The sequence below is a fragment of the Scyliorhinus torazame genome, chromosome 10 (genome assembly GCF_047496885.1).
Source record: "Scyliorhinus torazame isolate Kashiwa2021f chromosome 10, sScyTor2.1, whole genome shotgun sequence".
In the NCBI taxonomy this organism is placed as follows: Eukaryota; Metazoa; Chordata; class Chondrichthyes; order Carcharhiniformes; family Scyliorhinidae; genus Scyliorhinus; species Scyliorhinus torazame.
In genome coordinates this window covers 41,832,599-41,858,159 of record NC_092716.1, presented here as the reverse complement: position 1 = coordinate 41,858,159, position 25,561 = coordinate 41,832,599, and the positions used below count along the sequence as shown (strand labels likewise).

Below are 25,561 nucleotides of genomic sequence, written 5' to 3'. Positions count from 1 at the left end.
ATTCTGATTCTCCCACAAGAGAAAACATCCTCCACATCCACCCTGTCAAGACCCCTCAGCATCTCAAACATTTCGATCAAGTCGCCTCTTACTCATCTGAATGCTCGTGGATATATTAACCTAACCTCTCCAACCTTTCTTCATATTAATATTGATGCCATTCCTGGTATTAGTCTAACTGCTAAACCTTTGCGCTCGTGTACAGCAGGGCTCAAGAAGGGCCGATGGGCCGTTAGCTGCTCCCTCCCCTCTCGGGGTTGGCTGATGCTCCGGGATGCAGAGGGGTTGCTAAGGAGCGGTTGCCTAGCGAACACGTCACTAGGAGACCGAGACCGGGGGTGGGTGGGAGACGGAGATGGCACGTGACAGCGCCATTTTGTAGCCGGGGTCAGAGGATGGTTCCGCGGTGGAAATAGGCTAACCCGTACTGGGTACAGTGTGAGTACAGCGATACCAGGGCTTCCTCCCGTCAATAGATTGCTTGGGGCCGGGGCCTGCCCCCTCCTAACACCCCCGCCATCGCAGCCTAATTGGGAGAGCGACGGCAGCGTTCTAACCCAGTGCCGCAAAGCGTGGGGAGAAGCAAAGTACATTCATTGCGTTATTAACGCAGCGAACTGCAAGAGGCAGACTGGGAGGATGACCTGTGGTGCTCAGTAGTAAAGGCACGGGTGAGGGAGGAGGCAGAAGGGAATAAGGCGCACTTAACGTGGGAAGTGCACAGGGCATGAGATGACACTTCAACGACTGATGTAAAAATTTGTGTTCTGAGCTTTTTCTTAACGTAAACCCTTTCATCGGAGCTGTCAGCGGCAGATAAATGTTGGGAGTGACATTTCTGATTCGAAAAAATATACACTGCAACCTTATTTCAGCATTGTTGGGAATATGCATTGAAATAATATACAACAGGAGCACCCAGACATGAGCGAGGTTTGAACAGTCTGTATGGCTTTAATGCAATTTTGGTAAATTGTAGACTTTCCACAAAATTGTCCTGCATGGTGTGTATAAATGAAAATTTATTTTGTGCTACATTTTTTTCTTTTTGCAAATTGAGATGCAAGAGACATTGTCAGGTGATCAGATAGATGAGGAGTGAGAGACAATTGGGGGAAGAAGTGGAGCCAAAAACAGGGCATGTTGAATCAGTGAAGGAAATAAGAGTACGGTGAGGCAGAATTATTTTTTGTTAGTTTTGTTTATTTTAAGCTGAAGCGTTTGAGAAAATTCGATCAATTCTTCTCTTGGCAATGAAGTCTAAATCTGATTGGGTCTTTTACCTGAAAAAAAAATTTGTGCAGTGATGTTATCCCTAAGCAAAGTACAGATCTCAGACAAAACTAAATTGTAAGTGCATTTTGTGAATGTGTTTGCTGTTGTGATATGGAAATTTAGCTATAATAATGATAACAACAGAAAATATAAACAAATTGGAAAATTCAAGATGAATTATATTATACTGTTATGGGCCAGGGTTTAGAGAACACCGAAGTATTATCATGGAGTTCACCTGACCTACAACTGTTTATAGATTTTGGTTATGAGGAGCACAAGGACCTACTTTTCAAATGTTATGCAACAGAGGTCTTACGCACTTTTAATCAAAAACAAAGTTTATTCTACAAATTCAGTTAACATTTTATAAACACACACACTAAGCATTTTTTATCAATTACATACATCCCCCCCCCCCCAAACAGCTACAGTACTCTATATTTAACCCTTAATAACTTCCCTTGTTCTGATTCACTCAAGTAACAACATCCATAAATCAGACAATCCCTTTTCACAAAATAGTGTGTTTGAATTATTTACAGAAAACAGGTATCACTTTTAAATTATCAAGTGATCTGGACACCTTTTAACATATAGAGAGAGAGACCAAAATAAGCCTTCTTTGTCTGAATGCAGCTCCCAACTGTCTTAAAAAAAAGTAAAACACAGAGCCACAAACAACTCCCAGCTCAAAACGAAAGTAAAAGACAGAACAACAGCCCAGCTCCACCCACACAATGACATCACTGAAGCTATTTGATAAACACACATTTCTTAAAGGGACATTCCCATGATAATGCAGACTAGTGTATTTTAAGATTATCTTGAGAGGTTTGACGGGTAAACGCTGAGAGGATATTTCCCCTCCAGGGAGGGTCTAGAACCAGAGGGCATAGTTTCAGAATAAAGAGGTGCCAATTTAAGACTGAGATGAGGAATTTCTTCTGAACTTGTGAGTTTTTGGAACTCCTTGCCACAGAGAGTAGTGGGGGAAATGTCATGGGGTGCGATTCTCTGATCTGGAGACTAAGTGCCGACGCCGGAGTGAAAACTAGGAGCGGTGCCGCATCATTTACGCGCGCCAGGCTTACGCGGCACCGCGTAAATGACCGGGCCGGCGCCGCGTAAATGACGTCAATCGCGCATGCGCGGGAGAACCGGCGCCAACCCGCGCATGCGCGGTTGACGTCCTCCCCGCAAGATGGCGGATCGATCTCCCCTCATCCTTCTAAACTCCAATGAGTATAGACCCAGAGTCCTCTAGCCGTTCCTCATACGACAAGGTCTTCATTCCAGGGGTCATTCTTGCAAACCTCCTCTGGACCCTTTCCAAGGCCATCACATCCTTCCTTAGATACGGGGCCCAAAACTGCTCACAATACTCCAAATGGGGTCTGACCAGAGCCTTATACAGCCTCAGAAGTACCTCCTTGGTCTTGTAATCTTGCCCTCTTGACATGAATGCTAACATTGCATTTGCCTTCTTAACTGCCAACTGAACCTGCACGTTAACCTTAAGATAATCGTGAACAAGGACTCCCAAGTCCCTTTGTGCTTCTGATTTCCTAAGCATTTTCCTATTTAGAAAATAGTCTATGTCTAAATTCCTTCTTCCAAAGTGCATATCCTCACACTTTTCCACATTGTATTTAAATCTGCCACTTCATTGCCCACTCTCCTAGCTTGTCCAATTCCTTCTGCAGCCCCCTTGCTTCCTCAATACTACCTGTCCCTCTACCGATCTTTGTATCATCTGCAAACTTAGCAACAGTGCCTTCAATTCCCTCTTCCAGATCATTAATGTATATCGTTGAAAGTTGTGGTCCCAACACAGACCCCTGAGGCACACCACTAGTCACCGGCTGCCATCCTGAAAAAGACCCCTTTAACCCCACTCTCTGCCTTCTGCCAGTCAGCCAATCCTCTATCCATGCCAGAATCTTATCCTTAACACCATGGACGTTTAACTTATTTAACAGTCTCCTATGCGGCACCTTGTCAAAGGCTTTCTGGAAATCTAAATAATAATCATGACAAGAGAAACAATAGAAATTCAGAGATAAACACTCCTAAGCCTCTGGCTGACATTGTACTGAAAAGATCTTTCTACTTCAGCATTCTTTAAAGTTAATTTTATGTTATAGGAATCCATGCCGCCAGGGCTAACAACTGTGTAGATCATGTGCAGCTTATGGCACTCCCAGGACAAGGGTTTCTGACTTCTCCAAGACCAGATCCTCAATGCAATGGGAAGACCTAGGAAAGAAACAGATATTCCTAGTCACAGGTTAGGTAATCCAGCAAGTTTACTTTGGGGATGCTACTGACTATTGGTAAGGTGACTCAGCAAAGTAGTTAGAGAACTTCTTTCAGAGGAAGTAGTCTGGTAATATTCTGAAGCTCCTAACGCTTTGTAACATGTCTGATTTATGGAACAGATTTCCAAGCACAGCAGCAACAACCAGTTTTGCACATCCAATTTTGTTTTGCCCCAAGTTTCATCCCTACCTCCTCACCTGAAGGTGAGAGCTTGGAATTGGTTACAATGGAGATATTGTAATGAGTGCTGTAAGTCATGCTGTCTCCCCTGTCAATCCATCAGTGGCAAATAAAGTTAAATGTTTTGAAAAATTATTAGAATACACTGTATTAAAAACGTTGAAAGATTGGAAACCAGTAGATAGTTAAGCATTCATTTTGCTTGTTGATTTCTATAGAAATGTCTACCTAATGTTAGGAAAACAAAGTTAGAATTTCATAGAATTTACAGTGCAGAAGGAGGCCATTCGGCCCATCGAGTCTGCACCGGCTCTTAGAAAGAGCACCCTACACAAGCCCACACGTCCACCCTTCCACCCTATCTCCATAACCCAGCAAGCCCACCTAACATTAAGGGCAATTTTGGACACTAAGGGCAATTTAGGATGGCCAATCCACCTAACCTGCACATCTTTGGACTGAGAGAGGAAACCGGAGGAAACCCACACACACACGGGGAGAACGTGCAGACACCTCACAGACAGTGACCCAAGCCGGGAATCGAACCTGGGACCCTGGAGCTGTGAAGCAATTGTGCTAACCACTATGTTACCGTGCTTCCTTAGCTTTAAGGAATTTATATTTCTATTGGTAAATATTAGAAATAAGGTATAGTTTTAAGTAGGGTTAATGTTTCTGTGCTTGGAAGGGTAAAACCTATAGTTAGATCCATGTTGGACAAAGGTGTTTGTATATATGGGTGTTGGTTAAGTTCCAATGTTGTTCCTATTGTGTTTGGTCTAATTAAGGAAACAAGCAAAATAAAGTGTCCAAGAAGTCTGGAGTTGAGTGAACAGAGACTAAGTTATTGTTCAGAAAAATTCAAGTAGGACGAAGTGTTCTGAGTTGGGGACATTGCAGTAACCAAATTAAAAGTGAAATAGCAGCCATCAAAGGCAAATCAAATGTCTGATGCCATTTTAATACAGTCTGGGAATTGAGAGTTAAAGCAAGCAGTTTGCACAACAGTCAAGGCAAAGCAACCCTAAAGGGATTGGTGTGAAATTCTGGACTGTATTTTCTGTTTAAAAAGAGTCATTTAGAAAACCTGGTCTGGATTTTGGAAAACAAACTGCTAAGGGAAAGCATTATTACAAGAGAAGATTTTGGGAGTGGAGTTTGGAAACCAGTCATGTGGCAGTCATCTGTTTGGGGGGGGGGGGGGGGGGGGGGGTCACGGTGGAGAACATCCACAAATATTCACTTGGCATTCAGAGTGGTGTGTGTATTTGAGTCAGTCACTTTGTACGCTTAAAAAGGACTTTGTTAATGAGACCATTGTAGATTAAGTTGTACTTTGTAATCCGTGTTAATCCTAAAACCTCTTTGTAATTAAATATGGGGGAATAAATGGGTATTTATTGTCTTATAATCCAATTTTCATGTTTAATTAAAAAAAACATTTTCTTGATAAAACTAATTAGTGGTCTCTTAACTGTGTTCCTCCACTTTTCATAAAAATAGAAGTTATGGTCTTTTTCTTTTGAGCCAGGGTTCCATTCTGGGATCTTCCCGTCCAGTTATAACATCAAATGCAATAGTAACAGTATCTGAAAGATAGTGCCACTGACAATCTAGCATTATTACCTCTATTGCACTGAAGCATAAATCTAGTTTATTAACTTTAATCCATTGTTGTGGTTGAACCCACATCCGTGACTCTCGGTGTGCCATGTAGAGGGACTGTTGTGTATTTAGAGACGAAGCAAAGGAATATTATTCTCTCATCGGGGATGGAATCTTTGATCTGGTATGATGGGTGGAAAATGCAAGATCAGAATTGCAACATCTTTTTTATATGTTAACATTTAAAATTTATTTGGATTCAGTCCGGTGACCAAAATATCTTTGTTATTATTCAAGCACCTGAAGATGTAAACTTGGATCTCTTTTTAAACTTTTACCCTCCCTGTGATTTAGGTACAATTTTTCTTCCCGTTCGGTTTATATGCTAAGTAAATAGTTTCTCTGGGGGAAAAAGTTTCAAAGCACATCACAAAACAAATTACTATGACTTTAGCTATGTTGAAAAATGGAAGTTATTTTGCGCAAAGCAAAACTTACAAACGACAGTGAAATTAATGACTAGTTGACCTGTTTGTCTTTACTGTGGAAAGATTGCTGGTTCAGTTGTGAGGACAGTTACCCCTCCTCTTTGAATAGTGCCATAAACATCTACTGAAACTGGCAAGCAAGATTCATCTGAAATATCTTCCTTCCATGAGTATTCCCTCATAAGTCCTAGTGTGGATCTTGAATTAACAGCTTTCTGACTCTGAACAAATGATTTAGGTGAAGCTGACATTGTTGTAGTATTGTTTCTTTACTTGGACCAAAATTAGGTTTTGTTGATGCTTTGAGGTGTTTCTCTAAGTTAAAAGTACTAGCTACATAAATGTAAGTTGTTGATTAATAGCTAACTATTGTGCTTTATATAAAATGAAAGGATTGTGATTTATAAAATAGTCTCTGTCTCCTTTTTTAAGCCAAGGTCCTCTAATTTAGACATACTTTCTGAGCATTAAAAGCATAGAATTCTAACTATAATTTGTTTGGCTGAAATATTTAGCTTGTAGGTACAAAAATAACTGGGTGAGTCAAAATGGGAAAATTACTTTAGTGTGATGCTTTGAGAAAAAGACAGGATAGTGTTTTGCTTTGGGCATGTGGTACACTGTTAATTTTTCTGAAAAGAAAATCTTCAAAAATCAGTTTTATAATTAATGCGTCTCTTTAATCTTTTTTGATAAAATAGAAATTGTACATGAGATTGACACAACCTCCCTTTTCTCCACCTCCCGATGTTTCAGTGGAGCAATGTATTGGGCAATCTAAAAATTAATCACCAATTCAGGGCAGTCATCAGTATTTATGCAGCCACTCATAATAGGGATAACCACAAAGTAGTTACTGCTATGTTCTTGATCTGGAGAAGAGAAACATCACCCAGGTATCTTCTGCAAATGGTTGTCTAGCAATATTTGGTGGAACTGCGTGCATGCAGAAGCTGAGTGAGGACACATTTTGGCTGATCCTCTATGGCTCAATAAGCAATTATAACTCATGGTTAAGGCTCTCAGAATGACTTTTCAAGTGAGATACAAAAGTGACAACATCTTGGAACCACATTCCAGCATTGTTGACTTTGGAACAGGAGGGCCAAAGAGGTGAGAAAATGTGAGAAGTTTTTCTGAGATCGTGCTTGCATAGGGAAACTATTTTTACGTTTAAAAAAAAAGCCGAAAGTTAACTTTATACAAATTGAAGTTCCAGATACACAACCCTTTTAAAATCTGATCCTAGATGCTGAACTAGGTGTTGTGTTTTCAAAGATTTTTATTTTCTATTTGTGCATTGTGAAAAGAACAGGCGAAGAGGACCCGGATGTAGGGAGCCACACCTAATGGAATGGGGGCAAGGAGAACTCAGAGACAGACAGTATCTAACTGAGCTGCGGCGAGACAGACCCAGACATGGGCAGTAACACTTAACTGAGCGGGGATGATAGCAACACAATGGAGCATGGGCGATGAAGACCCGGTGACAGATGGCAACACCTAATGGAGCGGGACGAGGAGGACTTGGAGATGTACAGCAGCACCTCATGGAGCAAGGAGAAGAAGACCTAGAGACCAACAGCAGAGCCAAAAGAACTATCTAATCCAGGACTCCAGAGTCAACCAACAGCATTCTGAGAGAATTCAAAGTGTGATATTGCAGGAAAACGGGTAGTTTAATGGTTAGTGAATATTTTTCTGATTTATCTTTCTCTGGTAACTTTGGTAATTGTAAGGTTGTATGAGCAATATTTTATTAATAGTTTTTTTAAAAAATTAGTTTGGCTGGGGAATCCTATTTACCTTGGCTGGGGAATCCTATTTATCTTGACTAGGAAATTTCAATTGGGGTAATAGTCTACATGTGCTATTTCAATAAATGTTCTATGTGACATTAATTATTTCACTGATTACATTTTAATTAAACACTATAATTAAACAATATATAAAGATAGAAGGACAGGTGATGTGTGGCGGCTGCAGAATGTGGGAGTTATTGGTCACCTGTGTGATCCAAGGCAAACACATCTGCAGCTGAGATTTTTTTTCTTTTATGCACCTGGCTTAATGGCTATTTATTTGGAGAACCTTGAGGCATTTTCTTCTGAGCTAATAGGTTTGAGTTTTAATTCAAGTCATACAAAGTGACTTGATGACTGATCATATCTTCCTGCATGTAGATGATAATTGTGTCCCTACCTTGAAATAATTCAGCTCACAAGGTTTGGCTTTAGGATAGGGTTGCCTGATCTGTGGTGCAGGTAATTTCATGGTCGGATTATTTGCATGTTCTATGTATTTTGCAACTGAAATGGGCTATGTCATTCAAATTTGTGCCTTTGGGGATGCAATGAAGATCTTTTTCGTTTTTAAAAAATGCTGAATGCACAAATGGATTTTTATCTTATGGCTTTTCTGGGGGAAAGTGGTATTTAAAAAATACGGTTGTAGAACCTGCACGACTGTGCAGAAAACAAGACGACTATGTAGTTTGATTAGTAAAATGAAAGGATTTGTAGAACCTTTTCTGGTAGTTAAAATGAATAAATCTAGATTGAGTCCCTTGATTTGGTTGGGGGCAAGTGTCATAGCTTTCAAGCTTGTCACATGAGCTAAAACTCTTAGGCAATGGTGGGTTTACTATTTTTTTTCATGAAGGGTAAAAGAATAGTAGACTATTTTTCATAGCCAAGTTAGTTTTTCTAGCAATAGGTGGAGCCATACAGACCAAGAAACCCCATATTTGATTGCTAGTCTGTATGCAAACTCATCTAGGCTGCAATGCTGGTAAGGTGTCTACAGCTGACCTCCAATGTCACTGAATTACATACCTATTTGTAGCATTCCTGCTTAGAAACTTGACCCCTTCCCCCTGCTAACTTAACTACCCTGGAAGAAGTCGATAAAAGGTTTCCATTTCCGGGCTAGCCCCTCCACAGACCCTTTTGAGACAACCTTAATTTTTTCCAACTTAAGGAATTCCACAAGGTCGCTCAGCCACACACCCCAGGTTTTGGCGACTCCAAGTCTCTCCAATCCAGCAGGATCCGTCTCCAGGCCACCAAAGAGGCAACGGCCAAAATGTCGACTTCTCTCACCGCCTGGAGTCACGGGTCTTTCGACAGTCCAAAAATTGCCAATTGTGGACACGGGACCACCTTCACTCTCAGCACCTCAGACATCACGTCAGCGAACCCCAGCCAAAATCCCTCTTGATTCGAACAGGCCCAAAACATGTGGACATGGTGTCTCTCTCCCCCACCCCCTCAAAAAACCTACTCATTCTGGCCACCATCATATGTGCCCTATGGACTATTTTAAATTGAAGAGGATGTATTCACCCTTCTCAGAGCCTCCTACCATAACCCAGCTTCTAGTACCCTCCCCAGTCTTCCTCCCAATTCCGCTTAATGTCTCCAATCGGGGCGCCTTCCAGGTCCATGAATTCTTTATAAATCTCCGACACCCTGCCTTCACCAATCCCTGTTTTCAACACCACTTTGTCCTGCAACCCCAGGTATGGCATGTCGGGAAAGGACGGCACCTGTTTCCTCACATAGTTTCACACCTGTAAGTACCGGAACCTGTTCCCGCTGGGCAGCTCATACACCTCTACCAGTCGCTCCAAGCTTGGGAAGCTGCATCCCACGAAGAAGTCCCCAAACTGCTCAATACCCACCTGCCGCCGCCACCCCTGGAACCCTGCGTACTGCCCCCCCCCCCCCCCCCCCCCCCCCCTCCCCGGACCAAATCTGTGATTCCCACGGATCAGAGCCCAAACTGAGGCCCCCTCCCCCTTAGGTGCTGCCGCCACTGCCCCCAGACCCTCCGGGCAGCCAATATCGAACCTGTGGAGTACCAGGCCGGCGAGAATGGCAGAGGTGCTGTCAACAATGCCCCTAAGTTACTGCCCTTACACAAGGCTGCCTCCATCCGCTCCCACAATGACCCCTCCCCCACTATCCACTTCCTTAGCATGACTATATTTGCCACCCAGTAATAATTCATTAATTCATTATGTTTGGCAAGGCCAACTCTTCCCCCCCCCCCCCCCAACCCTTCCACACCTCCCCACTCCAGCAGCACCTTCTCCGCCCATACAAACCCCGAGATCAATGTATTGATCTTCCTAAAGAAGGCCTTTGAGATAAAAATCAGAAGGTTCTAGAATACGAATAAAAACCTCGGGTGTGTTGAAGGCGCTAGTTTCAGGAGTCCGGTAGCAATAGCTTCATTGAGAATTTGGAGGCAGTTTCGACAGGGTTGGGGGCAGGGTCAAGGGAAATGCCAATTCGGGGGAACCATAGATTTGAGCCAGGGAAGTGGGAAGGAACTTTTCGGAGATGGGAGGGAAAAGAAATTAGGACACTAAAAGATTTGTTTCTTGGGGGTCGTTTTGAAGGAGCTGGGAGTGAAGTATGGGCTGGAGCAGGGGGAAATATTTAGGTACCTGCAGGTTCAAGACTTTGCCCGAAAGGGGATACAGAGCTTCCCAGTAGAGCCGGCTTCCACATTGCTGGAGGAAGTGCTGACGACAGGAGGACTGGAGAAGGGGGTAGTACCGGCGGTTTACGGGCTATTTTGGAGGAGGAGAAGGCGGTGCTAGAAGGGATCAAGGCAAAGTAGGAGGAAGAGGTGGGAGAGGGTTTGGAGGAGGGATTCTGGTGTGAGGTGCTCCGGAGGGTGAACGCCTCCACCTCGTGTGCGAGGTTGGGGCTGATACAGCTGAAGGTGGTGTATAGAGCACACCTTACAAGGGCGAGGATGAGCCAGCTCTTTGAGGGGGTAGAAGATGTATGTGAAAGTTGTGGGGGGGGGACCCGCAAACCAAGTTCGAATGTTTTGGTCCTGTCCAAAGCTGGAGGATTACTGGAAGGAGGTATTTAGGATAATCTCTAAAGTGGTGCACGTGAAACTGGGCCCGGGCCCACGGGAGGCCATATTCGGGGTGTCGGACCAGCCGGTGTTGGAAACGGGTGCGGAGGTTGATGTTGTAGCCTTCACCTCGTTGATCGTCCAAAGGCGGATCCTGTTAGGGTGGCGATCAACCTTCACCCTGTGCCCTGGCGTGGCGGGGGGTCCTGCTGGAATTCTTGACGCTTGAAAAGGTCAAATTTGAACTGAGGGGAAGGATGGAGGGGTTCTACAATTCATGGGCGTTATTCATTAGGCACTTTCGAGAATTGGATCACATCGAACATTAGGGAGTTGGGGGCTGGGAGGGTTGGGGGAGAGAAGGACTGTTATGTGTTAATGGTGACTATGGGTGATTTCTGATTCCTTTTTGTCATTTGTTTATGTTAACATGCGGGCCAATGTTTAGGGGTTTGGTGGGAGGATGGGATCGTTGTTATTGATATGGGGATTGACATTACATTCGTTTCTGATTATTGTTTATTGTTGGGTGTAAATTTGGGAGAAAATGTGAAAATGGGAGGAGAATAAAAAAATATTTTAAAAAAAAAACCTCGAGTGTACCGTCATCTTCACGGACTGCACCCGCCCCGTCAATGACGACGGTAGCATGTCCCACCTCTTAAAATCCCCCTTCATTTGCTCCACCAACCAAATTCAATTATGTAATTGCCCCCATCCCTGCGCCACCTGGATGCTCAGATACCTAAAACACGTCCTCACAACCTTAAAGGTTAGCTCGCCCAACCTCCTCTCCTTTTTCTTCCTAAACCTTGTTAGCCAAGGTGTGCTGAGGGCACTTGTCATGCCATCATTACCACTCTGGTGCTAACTTTCCGGTTGGTTCAATTCTCTGTTTTATTACCTTTGCTCGCGATTCGCCCGGTATCTTTATGATACCGCCATGAGGTTCAAGTCCAAGTAATGATCAATAACTCAATACACCGATTAGTAAGATTCAAATCAAAGCACATTTATTATACACAGTAATCGCCACTCATGCACAAATTCTACGTCTAAGCTGCTTCTACAACTAACAGGCCTATACTTAACTTCGGACTGGCTCACCAGGTCAGGGGAACAAATGGCCTTTCGTTCGGGTTCTGAGTCTGCGGGATTTGAAGTTGGTACGGATTGGTAGCTAGGAGCGCCTATCTTGTAGCGAGCGTTGAATTTAGATTTACTTCTTTCGGTGGTCACTGCACCGGTCACGGTCAATGTTGGTTCGTGTTGCTGGGTGATCCGGGCAGGACGAAGAGAGAGCTTTGAACTTGGGGCTTAACTCTTATAGTCCCCAGGGGCTTCCCGCCTTTCGGGACGGACCCTGTGCCTGGTCCCAAGTGATTGGACTTTGTCCCAATTGCTTGGTTCGATTTCTCCAATACTGGAGTGGTTCCCTGATCGATGGGCGGTCTTGAGGTGTTCGCTCACCTCCTTTGTTTTGGCTCCTGCTAGCGCCGGGGAGTCTGGCTTTGCTTTGTGTGTCCCAAATGTTACTTATTGTTCCCGGGGATTGCTCATCAGTATGTAGATGGCTGCTACATTGTTATGCTGATGGTCGCTGGTATCGATGTTGTCTGGCCTTTTGCAGAGTTAAATACACAGCAAACCTGCACCTGCTGGTTTCTGTCTGTGTTGGCTGACTTTCCCATCAGCCATTTTAAATCGGGAGTTGGCCAATTTAGGTGGCTGCAACTCAAGCATAACTTTCAAATTGGTTAGAATAAACAAAATCCATCAAATCACGATGCAGCACTTGGTAGTGTCACCGGCCTCCAACTCAGCAGAATCTGAGCTGTGAGCTTTTCCCCTGTTCAACTTCTGATCTTGTTTTGATTTGGAGACTAATTGATAAAAGGAGATTGTGTTTTTGTGTCTCAACTGCAAGCCCACAAATTGTGGAGTAAGCATTGGCATTCTTTATTCTTTCATAGGGTGTCAACATCACTGATGAGACCAGCATTTGTTGGACATAATAATTGCCCGTTTAGCTGAGTGACTTGCCCCACCATTTCATAGGGTAGCTACCACATTACTATGGGTCTGGAGTCACATGTAGGCCAGAACAGATGAGGCTTGCAGATTTTCTTGCCTCCAGGACATCTGTGAACCAGATGTTTTTTTGTTGGGACAATCCACGATGGTTCATGGGCACCTTTACTGACACTCTGTAATGATGCTTGTAATAAAACTGGCTGCATGTGTGGAATGCATGTAGAAGAGGCACATTATGACTTCCGGGTGCGGCGATGACCAGCTAAGTCACACGTTTCGGCAGCTCCCGGTGGAACGGACTTTTGGGCTCTTAATAGGAGCCCCATCGGCAATTTTAACGGCAAATAACACTGTGCGGTAATCCAGAAGGGAATCCCCCCCGGACACGGATGGAAAAAAGAGAGGAAAGTAGCCGGATTGCGGTGGATCCTCGAGCAGCGGCCAGGAAGGCAGGCACAAAGCAAGATGGCGTCGGAAGAAGGCAGTTTAATATGGGGCCCTGACCAACAAGAGTTCCTGCGGCGTTGCGTAGATGAACTCAAAAAGGAGATGAAGAAGGAGCTGTTGGCCCCGATATTACAAGCGATTGAGGGGCTAAAGGAGGAGCAAAAGACCCAGGAACAGGAGCTTCGGGTCGTGAAGGCAAAGGCTGCTGAGAATGAGGACGACATACAGGGCCTGGTGGTGAAAACGGAGATCCACGAGGCACAACACAAAAGATGTGTGGAAAGGCTGGAGGTGCTGGAGAACAATGCGAGGAGGAAGAACTTAAGGATTCTTGGTCTTCCCGAAGGTGCAGAGGGGGCGGACGTCGGGGCATATGTGAGCACGATGCTGCATTCGTTAATGGGATCGGAGGCCCCGCCGGGTCCGCTGGAGGTGGAGGGAGCCTATCGAGTTATGGCGCGAAGACCGAGGGCTTTAGAAACTCCTCGAGCAATAGTTGTGAGATTTCTCTGATACAAGGACAGAGAGATGGTCCTCAGATGGGCCAAGAAAACTCGGAACAGTAGGTGGGAGAATGCGGTGATCCGCGTGTATCAAGATTGGAGTGCGGAGGTGGCGAGAAGGAGGGCAAGCTTTAATCGTGCCAAGGCGGTGTTGCATAAAAGGAAGGTCAAATTCGGAATGTTGCAGCCGGCGAGACTGTGGGTCACACATCTAGGGAAACACCACTATTTCGAAACGGCAGACGAAGCGTGGACATTTATTGTCGAGGAGAAGCTGGAGTGAGCGGGCCAGAAGAAAAAGAACGTTTGGGACAAAAGGGGGGGGGGTGAATTTGTGGGATAAAGGGGGGGAAAGGGGGAAGAGAAGACTTCCCAGATTGTTAAACCTGCGACCCTGTAACTTCTCTCGCTTCCCCATGTCGTGGGGGAGGGGGTGGGGGAGGATGAGGAGCTGTGGGCGCGGCCATTGGGGGCGGGGCCAAAAGGGGAAGCGCGGGCTTTGTTCCCGCGCTATGGTAATCATGGCGGGAACAGGGAAGCAGGAAGGAGGGGGCCTCGCACAGTGTGAGCCGAGGTCACGGGGGGAAGCCGAGGTCGGCCAGAGTTTGCTGACTTCTGGGAGCAACATGAGGGGTGCAATTACGCTAGCTTGGGATCTAGCGGAGGGGGGGGGGGGTTAACTGGGTTGCTGCTGCTGGGGAGAAGGGAGAGCTGGTATGGGAGGGGGAGGGGGGGGGTCGGTGCGGGGGGGCGCCGCCTGGGGGGGGGATGCAGCTACGTGGGAACCGGGTGAGGAGCTGGATTGAAAAAGGAAATGGCTAGTCGTCAAGGGGGGGGGGGGGGGGTAAAGAGCCCCCCAACCCGGTTGATCACGTGGAATGTGAGAGGGCTGAACGGGCCGATTAAGAGGGCACGGGTACTCGCACTCCTAAAGAAACTTAAGGCAGATGTGGTTATGCTTCAGGAGACGCATCTGAAGCTGACAGACCAGGTTAGACTTCGCAAAGCATGGGTGGGGCAGGTGTTTCATTCGGGGCTGGATGCAAAAAACAAGGGGGTGGCCATACTAGTGGGGAAGCGGGTAATGTTTGAGGCAAAGACTATAGTGGCAGATAGTGGGGGCAGATACGTGATGGTAAGTGGCAAACTGCAAGGGGAGGCGGTGGTATTGGTGAACGTGTATGCCCCGAACTGGGATGATGCCAATTTTATGAGGCGTATGTTAGGACGCATCCCGGACCTAGAGGCGGGAAAGTTGGTAATGGGTGGAGACTTTAATACGGTGCTGGACCCAGGGCTGGACAGATCGAGGTTCAGGACCGGAAGGAGGCCGGCTGCAGCTAGGGTGCTTAAGGATTTTATGGTGCAGATGGGAGGAGTAGATCCCTGGAGATTTAGTAGACATAGGAGTAAGGAGTTTTCGTTTTTCTCCTATGTACATAAAGTATTTTCACGAATAGATTTTTTTGTTTTGGGAAGGGCACTGATCCCAAAGGTGACGGGGACGGAGTACAGGGCTATAGCCATCTCGGATCATGCTCCACACTGGGTGGACCTGGAGATAGGGGAAGCAAAACAACAGCTTCCACCCTGGAGAATGGACATGGGATTATTGGCAGATGAGGGGGTGTGTTTAAGGGTGAGGGGGTGTATTGAAAGGTACTTGGAAATTAATGATAATGGGGAGGTACAGGTGGGAGTGGTCTGGGAGGCACTGAAGGCAGTGGTTAGAGGGGAGCTGATATCTATTGGGGCACATAAAGGAAAGCAGGAGGGTAGGGAAAGGGAGCGGTTGTTGAAAAAACTGCTGAGGGTGGACAGACAATACGCGGAGGTACTGGAGGAGGGACTATACAGGGAAAGGCAAAGGCTACATATAGAGTTTGACTTGTTGACTACGGGTAAGGCAGAGGCACAATGGAGGAAGGCACAGGGTGTACAGTACGAATATGGGGAGAAGGCGAGTAGGTTGTTGGCCCACCAACTGAGGAAAAGGGGAGCAGTGAGGGAGATAGGGGGGGTGAGAGATGAGGAGGGGGAGATGGAGCGGGGAGCGGAGAGAGTGAATGGAGTGTTCAAGGCATTTTATGAAAGATTATATGAAGCGCAGCCCCCGGACGGGAAGGAGAGAATGATGTGCTTTCTGGATCAGCTGGAATTTCCTAAGGTGGAGGAGCAGGAGAGAGTGGGGCTGGGAGCACAGATTGAGACGGAGGAAGTAGTGAAAGGGATTGGAAGCATGCAGGCGGGGAAGGCCCCGGGACCAGACGGATTCCCAGTTGAATTCTATAAGAAATATTTGGACTTGCTGGCCCCGCTACTGATGAGAACCTTTAATGAGGCGAGGGAAAGGGGGCAACTGCCCCCGACTATGTCAGAGGCAACGATATCGCTCCTCCTAAAGAAGGAAAAAGACCCGCTGCAATGCGGGTCATACAGGCCCATTTCCCTCCTGAATGTGGATGCTAAGATCCTGGCCAAGGTAATGACAATGAGGATAGAGGATTGTGTCCCGGGGGTGGTCCATGAGGACCAAACTGGGTTTGTGAAGGGGAGACAGCTAAATATAAATATACGGAGGCTGCTAGGGGTAATGATGATGCCCCCACCAGAGGGGGAAGCGGAGATAGTGGTGGCGATGGATGCCGAGAAAGCATTTGATAGAGTGGAGTGGGATTATTTGTGGGAGGCGTTGAGGAGATTTGGCTTTGGGGACGGGTATATCAGGTGGGTACAGTTGCTGTATAGGGCCCCGATGGCGAGCGTGGTCACGAATGGACGGGGGTCTGCGTATTTTCGGCTCCATAGAGGGACGAGGCAGGGATGTCCTCTGTCCCCGTTATTGTTTGCACTGGCGATTGAACCCCTGGCCATGGCACTGAGGGGTTCCAGGAAGTGGAGGGGAGTACTAAGGGGGGGAGAAGAACACCGGGTAACTCTATATGCGGACGATTTGTTGCTATATGTGGCGGACCCGGCGGAGGGGATGCCAGAGATAATGCGGATACTTGGGGAGTTTGGGGATTTTTCAGGGTATAAACTGAACATGGGGAAAAGTGAGTTATTTGTGGTGCACCCGGGGGAGCAGAGCAGAGAGATAGAGGATTTACCGTTGAGGAAGGTAACAAGGGAATTCCGGTACCTGGGGATCCAGATAGCCAAGAATTGGGGTACATTACATAGGCTTAATTTAACACGGTTGGTGGAACAGATGGAGGAGGATTTCAAGAGATGGGACATGGTGTCCTTGTCATTGGCAGGTAGGGTGCAGGCGGTTAAAATGGTGGTCCTCCCGAGATTCCTTTTTGTGTTCCAGTGCCTCCCGGTGGTGATCACGAAGGCTTTTTTCAAAAGAATTGAGAAGAGCATTATGAGTTTTGCGTGGGCTGGGAAGACCCCGAGCGTGAGGCGGGGATTCTTGCAGCATAGTAGGGACAGGGGGGGTGCTGGCACTACCGAGCCTAAGTGAGTACTACTGGGCCGCCAATGTTTCAATGGTGTGTAAGTGGATGGGAGAAGGGGAGGGAGCGGCGTGGAAGAGAATGGAGAGGGCGTCCTGCAAGGGGACTAGCCTGCAAGCAATGGTGACGGCGCCGTTGCCGTTCTCACCAAAGAAGTACATCACAAGCCCGGGTGGTGGTGGCTACATTGAGAATTTGGGGGCAGTGGAGACGGCATAGGGGAGGGACGGGAGCTTCGGTGCGGTCCCCGATAAGAAACAATCATAGGTTCGTTCCGGGGAGAATGGATGGGGGATTTGGAGCATGGCAAAGAGCTGGGGTAGTACAATTAAGAGATCTATTTGTAGATGGGACGTTTGCGAGTTTGGGAGCGCTGACTGAGAAATATGGGTTGCCCCAAGGGAATGCATTTCGGTATATGCAATTGAGGGCTTTTGTGAGGCAACAGGTGAGGGAATTCCCGCAGCTCCCGACGCAGGAAGTGCAGGATAGAGTGATCTCAGAGACATGGGTGGGGGACGGTAAGGTAGCGGACATATACAGGGAGATGAGGGACGAGGGGGAGATCATGGTAGATGAGCTTGAAAGGGAAATGGGAAGAAGAACTGGGGGAGGAGATTGAGGAGGGGCTGTGGGCGGATGCCCTACGTAGGGTAAACTCATCGTCCTCGTGTGCCAGGCTAAGCCTGATACAATTTAAGGTGCTACACGGCGCATATGACTGGAACACGGCTTAGTAAATTTTTTGAGGTAGAGGATAGGTGTGCGAGATGCTCGAGAGGCCCAGCGAATCACACCCACATGTTCTGGTCATGCCCGGTACTACAGGGGTTCTGCGTGGGGGTGGCAAAGGTGCTTTCGAAGGTGGTGGGGGTCCGGGTCGAACCAAGCTGGGGGTTGGCTATATTTGGGGTTGCAGAAGAGCCGGGAGTGCAGGAGGCGAGAGAGGCTGACGTGTTGGCCTTTGCGTCCCTTGTAGCCCGGCGCAGGATATTGTTAATGTGGAAGGAAGATAAGCCCCCGGGGGTGGAGACCTGGATAAACGATATGGCAGGGTTCAGAAAGTTAGAACGGATTAAGTTTGTGTTAAGGGGTTCGGCTCAGGGGTTCACCAGGCGGTGGCAACCGTTCGTCGACTACCTCACAGAAAGATAGAGGGAACGGAAAAGAAGTAGATAACAGCAGCAACCCGGGGGGGGGGGGGGGGGGGGGGGAGCAATCGGACGGACTCTCAGGGATGTTATTGTACATGTATAGGTATTTGGTATATGTAATTGTATATTGGACTGTTGGACTGTAATTTTGGAGAGTATTTATTTTGGACAAGGCAGTTGCCATTTAGTTTTGTTTTTCTTTTGTTTTTGTTTATATATTATTTATTTATTGTTTAAAACTGGCCACGGCTATTTATATTGCTTTATTGTTGTGTAAAAGAAACACTACGTATTGTTATGTTTGGCCAAAAAACTCGAATAAAATATATTTTAAAAAAAGAAGAGGCACATTATTTGCCAGCAGGTCATTGGATCCACAAAAATGTTGGTTTCCAATGTCACCAACATGGTGAAGTCAGGTTCTTTTACATTGCAGAATGGCATTGACAACTGAAGTACCACACCTCTTGTAATATAAAAGTGTCTTATCTGCAGATTTAACCTGCACCTTTTCTGATTTTTGATCTTGTACCACTGTAAAAGGTTCTGAATCATTGAGCACTCAAGCAATGAATTAAGTTTTAATACAATATCGTTATGCAGAATTTTCAGCAGGAATGTAAGTCTATTTTCAGAAGAGTTGTGTGTTAGTCAAGCAGGACAGTATTTGCCCCCAATCATTTCCTACGTGCATACATGGCTTTTCTCTGACAAGCGAGTAGGAAGTGTTATGGAAGTGAAAAGGATACCCAGCATCTGTTAGCAGTAAGTGCTGAGAAAACCTTGCCTGTGGTTAAGTGAAAGAAAGAGAAAATATTAACAAATCAAAAATTTTGGTGGGTGAGAAGGAGGAAAAGCACCTAACTGAAGATCTTAGTGCCACTTTTCCATTCTTTGCAACTGAAGTGATAGATGTTAAATGGAGAATTAATGCCTCTGGTGTATGGTTTGTGATTTAAAAACCTTGCACCTAGCATTTGTCTAGTGTTGACAGCTCTTGAGTATTGGTCACAGTGCATGGTATTAATTTGACTGTGATTCAAACAAAGGGAAAGCTTTTGCCAGGCTATCATTTTCATCTTTTTTTAAACTTTTGCAATTGAAATATTTTTCTTTCTAAACATATGACTTCGAATATTCATACTTGACAGAAAACAAATAAGTGCTTTCCATGGATTCTTTTTCTGTTTTCTACCACAGGTGGTGCTGTGAAAATGAAGGATTGGTACAGAGCAGCCATTTTGTGATCTGATTGTTTGGAGTTTCTGACTTTTATACTTGAGGAATATTACCTAATTATTTAACTCAACAGTTTAGAATACACCATCAAAAATGCAACAGTTGACATTTTCAATTCTTCAGAAGATACCAGAAATTGAGAAGTGTTCTGTGTTTGTACAGTGGTGCAGCATTCTTTAGGGATGGAGGAATGTGTGCACACAGATAAAGCTGCTGTTGATAAGACAGAGTCCATTAGTGACCATGGAAATCAAGAGGAGGACTTTGTTAACCTAAGTGGTAAGTTTATTTTAAAATGCAAGAGTAATGGGCAATATAGGGTTCCCAGCTGAACCCTACTAGTAGTCCTCTGAGTATTTTCTACAGGCTGAGAATGTTGACTGACTAATTTAACATATACATTTTGATGTTTTTGAATAATTTTTCACATTGACATTGAAATGAATCTGGTTGCACGTTTTCAGTACATGTACCTTCATACACAATGGTGTACCCAAATATAATTTTTCCTTGTAGGTTTTAGAGTTTCATCCAACTTACCCACATAATGGTGACACATAAAATGGACTCCTTTATGCTACCTTTTTACAACCATGTGCTCACCTGAAGAGCAACAAAGAAATAGGAGGTGCCAATTTGGGCGGAAACATCCAGGGGATTGCCCTTCAGCTACCCAACCCTCCCTCCACCAAAACTGGTCCAGACAATCACCTGGTAATTTTATTGTAGTACCAATCTTTTTAGTACGAGGTGATAAGAACAAACCCGGTCTAGCTCCTGCTTTAAGCAATCCAATGAATTGGTGTCCACTACATGAACTAGCAATACCCTTAAAAAAAAAGGCTGCAAGTCCATCTATTATTTCAGATGGCAATAGCAAACTGCTTGAGCTTAGTTGTCTTTTTCATGATGTCTGATAACCCCTTCCCCTTCTTTGAATTGCTGCAACATTGTAATTTATTTCCTAGATTATAGTATACTCTAGTAGAAATCACATCTGCTATTAATTGCCTTAACTTTACAACTAATTTGATCTGAAGCTTTGAGCTGCTGTATTGACATTTTTAATTCCATATACAGCTAAAACGTTCTATATAATTTCAAGCATATTTGAGCTTCCTTGTTTCCTTTGATTCTGTGACCCATACCGTAGTTCTTTCTATTGGAAAAATATTTAAATGTAAAACTTTTTTGGTCAAACAAAAGTGTGTTTTTGGAGTATTGATTGTCTGAGCTAGCCACATTTTTTCAAATGTATTTCACTTTTATTTTGGATTGTGCATGTAAGGTTTGTTTTATGTGTTCACGGGATGTGAGCAATGCACTTATTTCCCTTCAAAAGGTGGTTGCGAGCTCCCTTCTTGAACTACTGCAGTTTGTTACTTTTTCATTAATATAGTTGAGTGGCTTGCTGGGCCATTTAACAGGAAAGTTAAGAATCAACCACTTTACTTTGGGACTGAGTCACATGTAGAACAGACTGGGTAAGGACTGGAAGTTTCCATCCCTGAAGAACATAAATGAACCGGTTGGGTTTTTTTTTTGTAACACGAATAGTTTTTTTTTAACTTCCCCAGCTGCCCATGATGGGGTTTGAGCTCGTGTCTCATTAGTCCAGTCCATGGACAATGTAGCCATACCCCTATCAAAGTGTAAAAATTGTCATTTTTACTCATTTGTCATTTAAAATGTTCTCCATTTTTATTGAATTTCCATTCACATTTTACATATTGATTATGGTGTGCCTTTAAATTGTTCCATTTAAGGTAGCTTGGCATTGTTTGCCTAAAATGGGAATTTAAGGATTGGAGTAGTTTTGGGTTTAGTTTGGAAGTGCAGGTTTTTCCAAGTGGAGGATCCTGTTTGACTAGCCGTCTTGCATCAATTGGTACATAGGTCTGCAGTTTTTAAGGTGGTTTGGATATTTATACAGGATTGGGTATGCTGAAAGAACTTCCCAAAATAGACCCTAATTTACGTAGTTTTTTCTTTATTGGAATACCTTCCACAGATGCTTCACTGATACCTGTGCTGAGGACTGTCACAGCAGAATAATGCCAAATCTTGTAGCTAAGTGGCAGTAGTTACCTCAGTGGTAAGCGCTCCTGTCTCAGACTTGCGTGTTCCACTTTATCCCTCAACGAATACCATTAAAGAAACATTTATCTCTGCGCTTCTTGGGATCTTTCTGAGTACAAATTGAATGCTGTGTTTTTCTATACTACAACTGTCTATATAAAATAATTAATTTTCTGTGAAGCACTTTTTAAGATGTTCTGGGGATGTGGAATGTACAAATAAATTGAAGTTTCTTTCCCTTCCATACCTGACCTTCTCTGAGTCTCAGTTTACACTAGGTGGTTCTAATTAGCCCATGTTTCAGTTGTCGGCATTAAGATATTTCCTCCATTCACTCTTCTTTACCAAAGCCAATAATAACTGATTTGATTAGTAGAATATTACTTTTACACCCAATGTGGTACCCAAGTGGCTATTTTACTCATCAACGTAAAGAAATCACATCAATGTAAAGAGATCAGCAGGCTTTACCTTCTGGCCACACACATGCACCTCCCAACAAAGCACCAGGTAGTGATTGGAAGCAGTATTTCAGTCGGCTCTTCACCCTTCCCTAGCTCATAGATTGACCAAGTTAGTGCCCCAATTAATGTCTACTATCCCAGCACTGCCCAGGGAATTAACTTTGAATCTTCCTGGCCGATATGGGTCACTATTATTGCAAGCGGTGTATTTAACCACTGAATTATTGTGGAAACTTAGATCTTTTTAATGCAAGCTTAAATAGAAATTATAAACAATAGCAATATAGTGACTTTTAATGTGGAACAGAATCACATGGTGCTTTGCAGAGGCACATAGAGAAAAGGTTTGCTGAGCCGAAGGAGGGGTGAATTCAAACTTTTTAAAAATATATATATATTTATTAAAAAATTTTACCACAATTTTTCTCCCTTACAAACAATAACCCCCCACCTCGTAACAAAAGAAATACGAGAAATCGCGCAGAGCAAGATAGATACATGGCAGAATGATATATTTACACAGCTTTGTACACTGGCCCTCTCCCATATGTGCCAGTTTCCCCCACCCTTCATGTTATCTCTTGTTCATCCACCCTCCCAGGCAGTCTTTCCCCCCCCCCCCCCCCCCCGCCCAGGTTGCTGCTGCTGCTGGCCGACCTTCCTCTAACGCTCCGCGAGATAGTCTAGGAATGGTTGACACCGCCTGTAAAACCCCTGCGCAGACCCTCTCAAGGCGAACTTAATCCTCTCCAACTTTATGAACCCAGCCATATCATTTATCCAGGCTGGAAGTCTTCGCCTCCTTCCACATTAGCAAGATCCTTCGCCGGGCTACTAGGGATGCAAAGGCCAGAATGCCGGCCTCTTTCGCCTCCTGCACTCCCGGCTCGTCCACTACTCCAAATATTGCTAGCCCCCAGCTTGGCTTGACCTGGACTTTCACCACCTGAGATATTGCTCCCGCCACTCCTCTCCAGAACCCCTCCAGTGCCGGGCATGACCAAAACATATGGACATGGTTCGCCGGGCTCCCTGAGCACCTTCCACATCTGTCCTCCACCCCAAAGAACCTACTCAACCTCGCCCCTGTCAAGTGCGCTCTGTGAACCACCTTAAATTGTGTCAGGCTGAGCCTGGCACACGAGGAGGAGGAATTAACCCTACTTAGGGCATCAGCCCACAGACCTTCCTCGATCTCCTCCCCCAGCTCCTCCTCCCATTTACCCTTCAACTCTTCTACCAGCACTTCCCCCTCGTCTTTCAACTCCTGGTGTATTTCCGACACCTTGCCCTCCCCGACCCATACACCCGAGATCACCCTATCTTGAACTTCTTGTGCCGGGAGCAACGGGAATTCCCTCACCTGTCGCCTCACAAAAGCCCTCACCTGCATATATCTAAAGGCATTTCCCGGGGGTAACTCGAACTTCTCCTCCAGTGCCCCTAGGCTTGCAAACGTTCCGTCGATGAACAGGTCCCCCATTCTTCCAATCCCCGCCCGATGCCAGCTCTGGAACCCCTTGTCCATCTTCCCCGGGACAAACCGGTGGTTACCCCTGATCGGGGACCACACCGATGCTCCCATTGCACCCCGATGCCGTCTCCACTGGCCCCAGATCCTTAGCGTTGCCGCCACCACCGGGTTCGTGGTATACTTTGTCGGCGAGAGCGGCAGCGATGCCGTCACCAACGCCCCCAGGCTCGTTCATTTACAGGACGCCATCTCCATCCTCTTCCATGCCGCCCCCTCTCCCTCCATAACCCACTTGCGGGTCATCGCCACATTTGCTGCCCAGTAGTAGCTCCCCAGGTTTGGCAGCGCCAACCCTCCTCTGTCCCTACTGCATTCCAGGAGCCCTCTCCTTACTCTCAGGGTCTTACTCGCCCACACAAACCCCATAATACTCCTGCCTACTCTCTTAAAAAAGGCCTTAGTGATCACAATGGGAAGGCACTGAAACACAAACAGAAACCTTGGAAGGACCACCATTTTGACCGACTGCACTCTACCCGCCAGCGAGAGCAGTAGCATGTCCCATCTTTTGAAATCCTCCTCCATTTACTCCACTAACCTCGTCAGATTCTGTTTATGTAGGGTCCCCCAACTCCTAATCTGGATCCCCAGACACCGAAAGCTCCCCTCCGCCCTCCTCAGCGGTAGGTCCCCTATCCCTCTTTCTTGGTCCCCCACCTGTAATACAAAGAGCTCACTCTTCCCTACATTGAGCTTATAGCCCAAAAACTCCCCAAACTCCCTTAGAGTCTGCATGACCTCCATCATCCCCTCCATTGGATCCGCCACGTACAGCAGCAGGTCATCCGCATATAGCGACACCCGATGATCTTCTCCCCCTCGGACCACCCCCTTCCATTTATTAGACTCCCTCAATGACATGGCCAATGGTTCGATCGCCAATGCGAACAACAAGGGGGACAGGGGGCACCCCTGCCTCGTCCCTCGGTACAGTCGAAAGTACTCCGACCTCCGCCGGTTCGTCACTACACTCGCCATCGGGGCTCTGTAAAGGAGCTTAACCCAACTGATAAACTCTCCCCCGAACCCAAACCTACGCAGCACCTTCCAGAGGTACTCCCACTCTACTCGGTCAACGGCCTTCTCCGCGTCCATAGCTGCCACCATCTCCGCCTCTCCCTCCTCCGATGGCATCATTATCACGTTTAAGAGCCGCCGCACATTGGTGTTTAGTTGCCTGCCCTTTACAAATACCGTCTGGTCCTCGTGGATTACCCCCGGGACACAGTCCTCCATCACCGTGGCCAGCACTTTTGCCAGCAACTTTGCATCCACATTGAGGAGCGAGATCGGCCTGTATGATCCACATTGCAGTGGGCCCTTGTCCCGCTTTAGGATCAAAGAAATTGTCGCTTCCGACATTGTCGGGGGCAGGGTCCCCTCCTCTCTTGCCTCATTAAAGGTCCTCACCAGTAGCGGGGCCAACAGGTCTACGTACTTCCTGTAGAACTCCACCGGGAATCCGTCCGGTCCCGGGGCCTTCCCCGCCTGCATGCTCCCCAAACCCTTGCTCAGCTCCTCCAACCCAATTGGTGCCCCCAAACCAGCCACCTCCTCCTCCACCCTCTGGAATCTCAGTTGCTCTAGGAATCGTCTCATCCCCTCTTCCCCCGCTGGGGGCTGGGATCTGTACAGCTCTTCATAGAAGGCCTTAAATACCTCGTTTATTTTCGTCGCACTCCGAACCGTGGCTCCCCTTCCATCTTTGACTCCCCCTATTTCCCTCGCTGCCATCCTCTTACAGAGCTGGTGTGCCAGCATCCGACTAGCCTTTTCCCCATACTCGTAGGTCGCCCCTTGCGCTTTCCTCCACTGTGCCTCCGCCTTCCCTTTGGTCAACAGGTCAAACTCCATCTGGAGCCGTCGTCTTTCCCCAAGTAATCTTTCCTCCGGGGCCT

General features: G+C 46.1%; 1 protein-coding gene across 4 annotated transcripts in view; it reads left to right on the top strand.

Annotated features, from left to right (window-relative positions):
• The first annotated feature begins 344 nt into the window (after positions 1–344).
• Positions 345–25,561, top strand: part of LOC140430494 (uncharacterized) — a 68,957-nt gene continuing 43,740 nt past the window's right edge. Inside the window, exons 1-3 of one of the 4 annotated variants that reach the window (XM_072517997.1) lie at positions 345–438; positions 7,186–7,555; positions 19,749–19,865. In XM_072517997.1, the coding sequence (XP_072374098.1) occupies positions 19,769–19,865 (97 nt within the window). In that variant the 5' untranslated portion in view covers positions 345–438; positions 7,186–7,555; positions 19,749–19,768. Of the gene's footprint in view, positions 439–7,180; positions 7,556–19,547; positions 19,866–25,561 lie in introns of all 4 variants that reach the window. The other 3 variants (XM_072517995.1, XM_072517996.1, XM_072517998.1) reach the window with 3 other exon arrangements.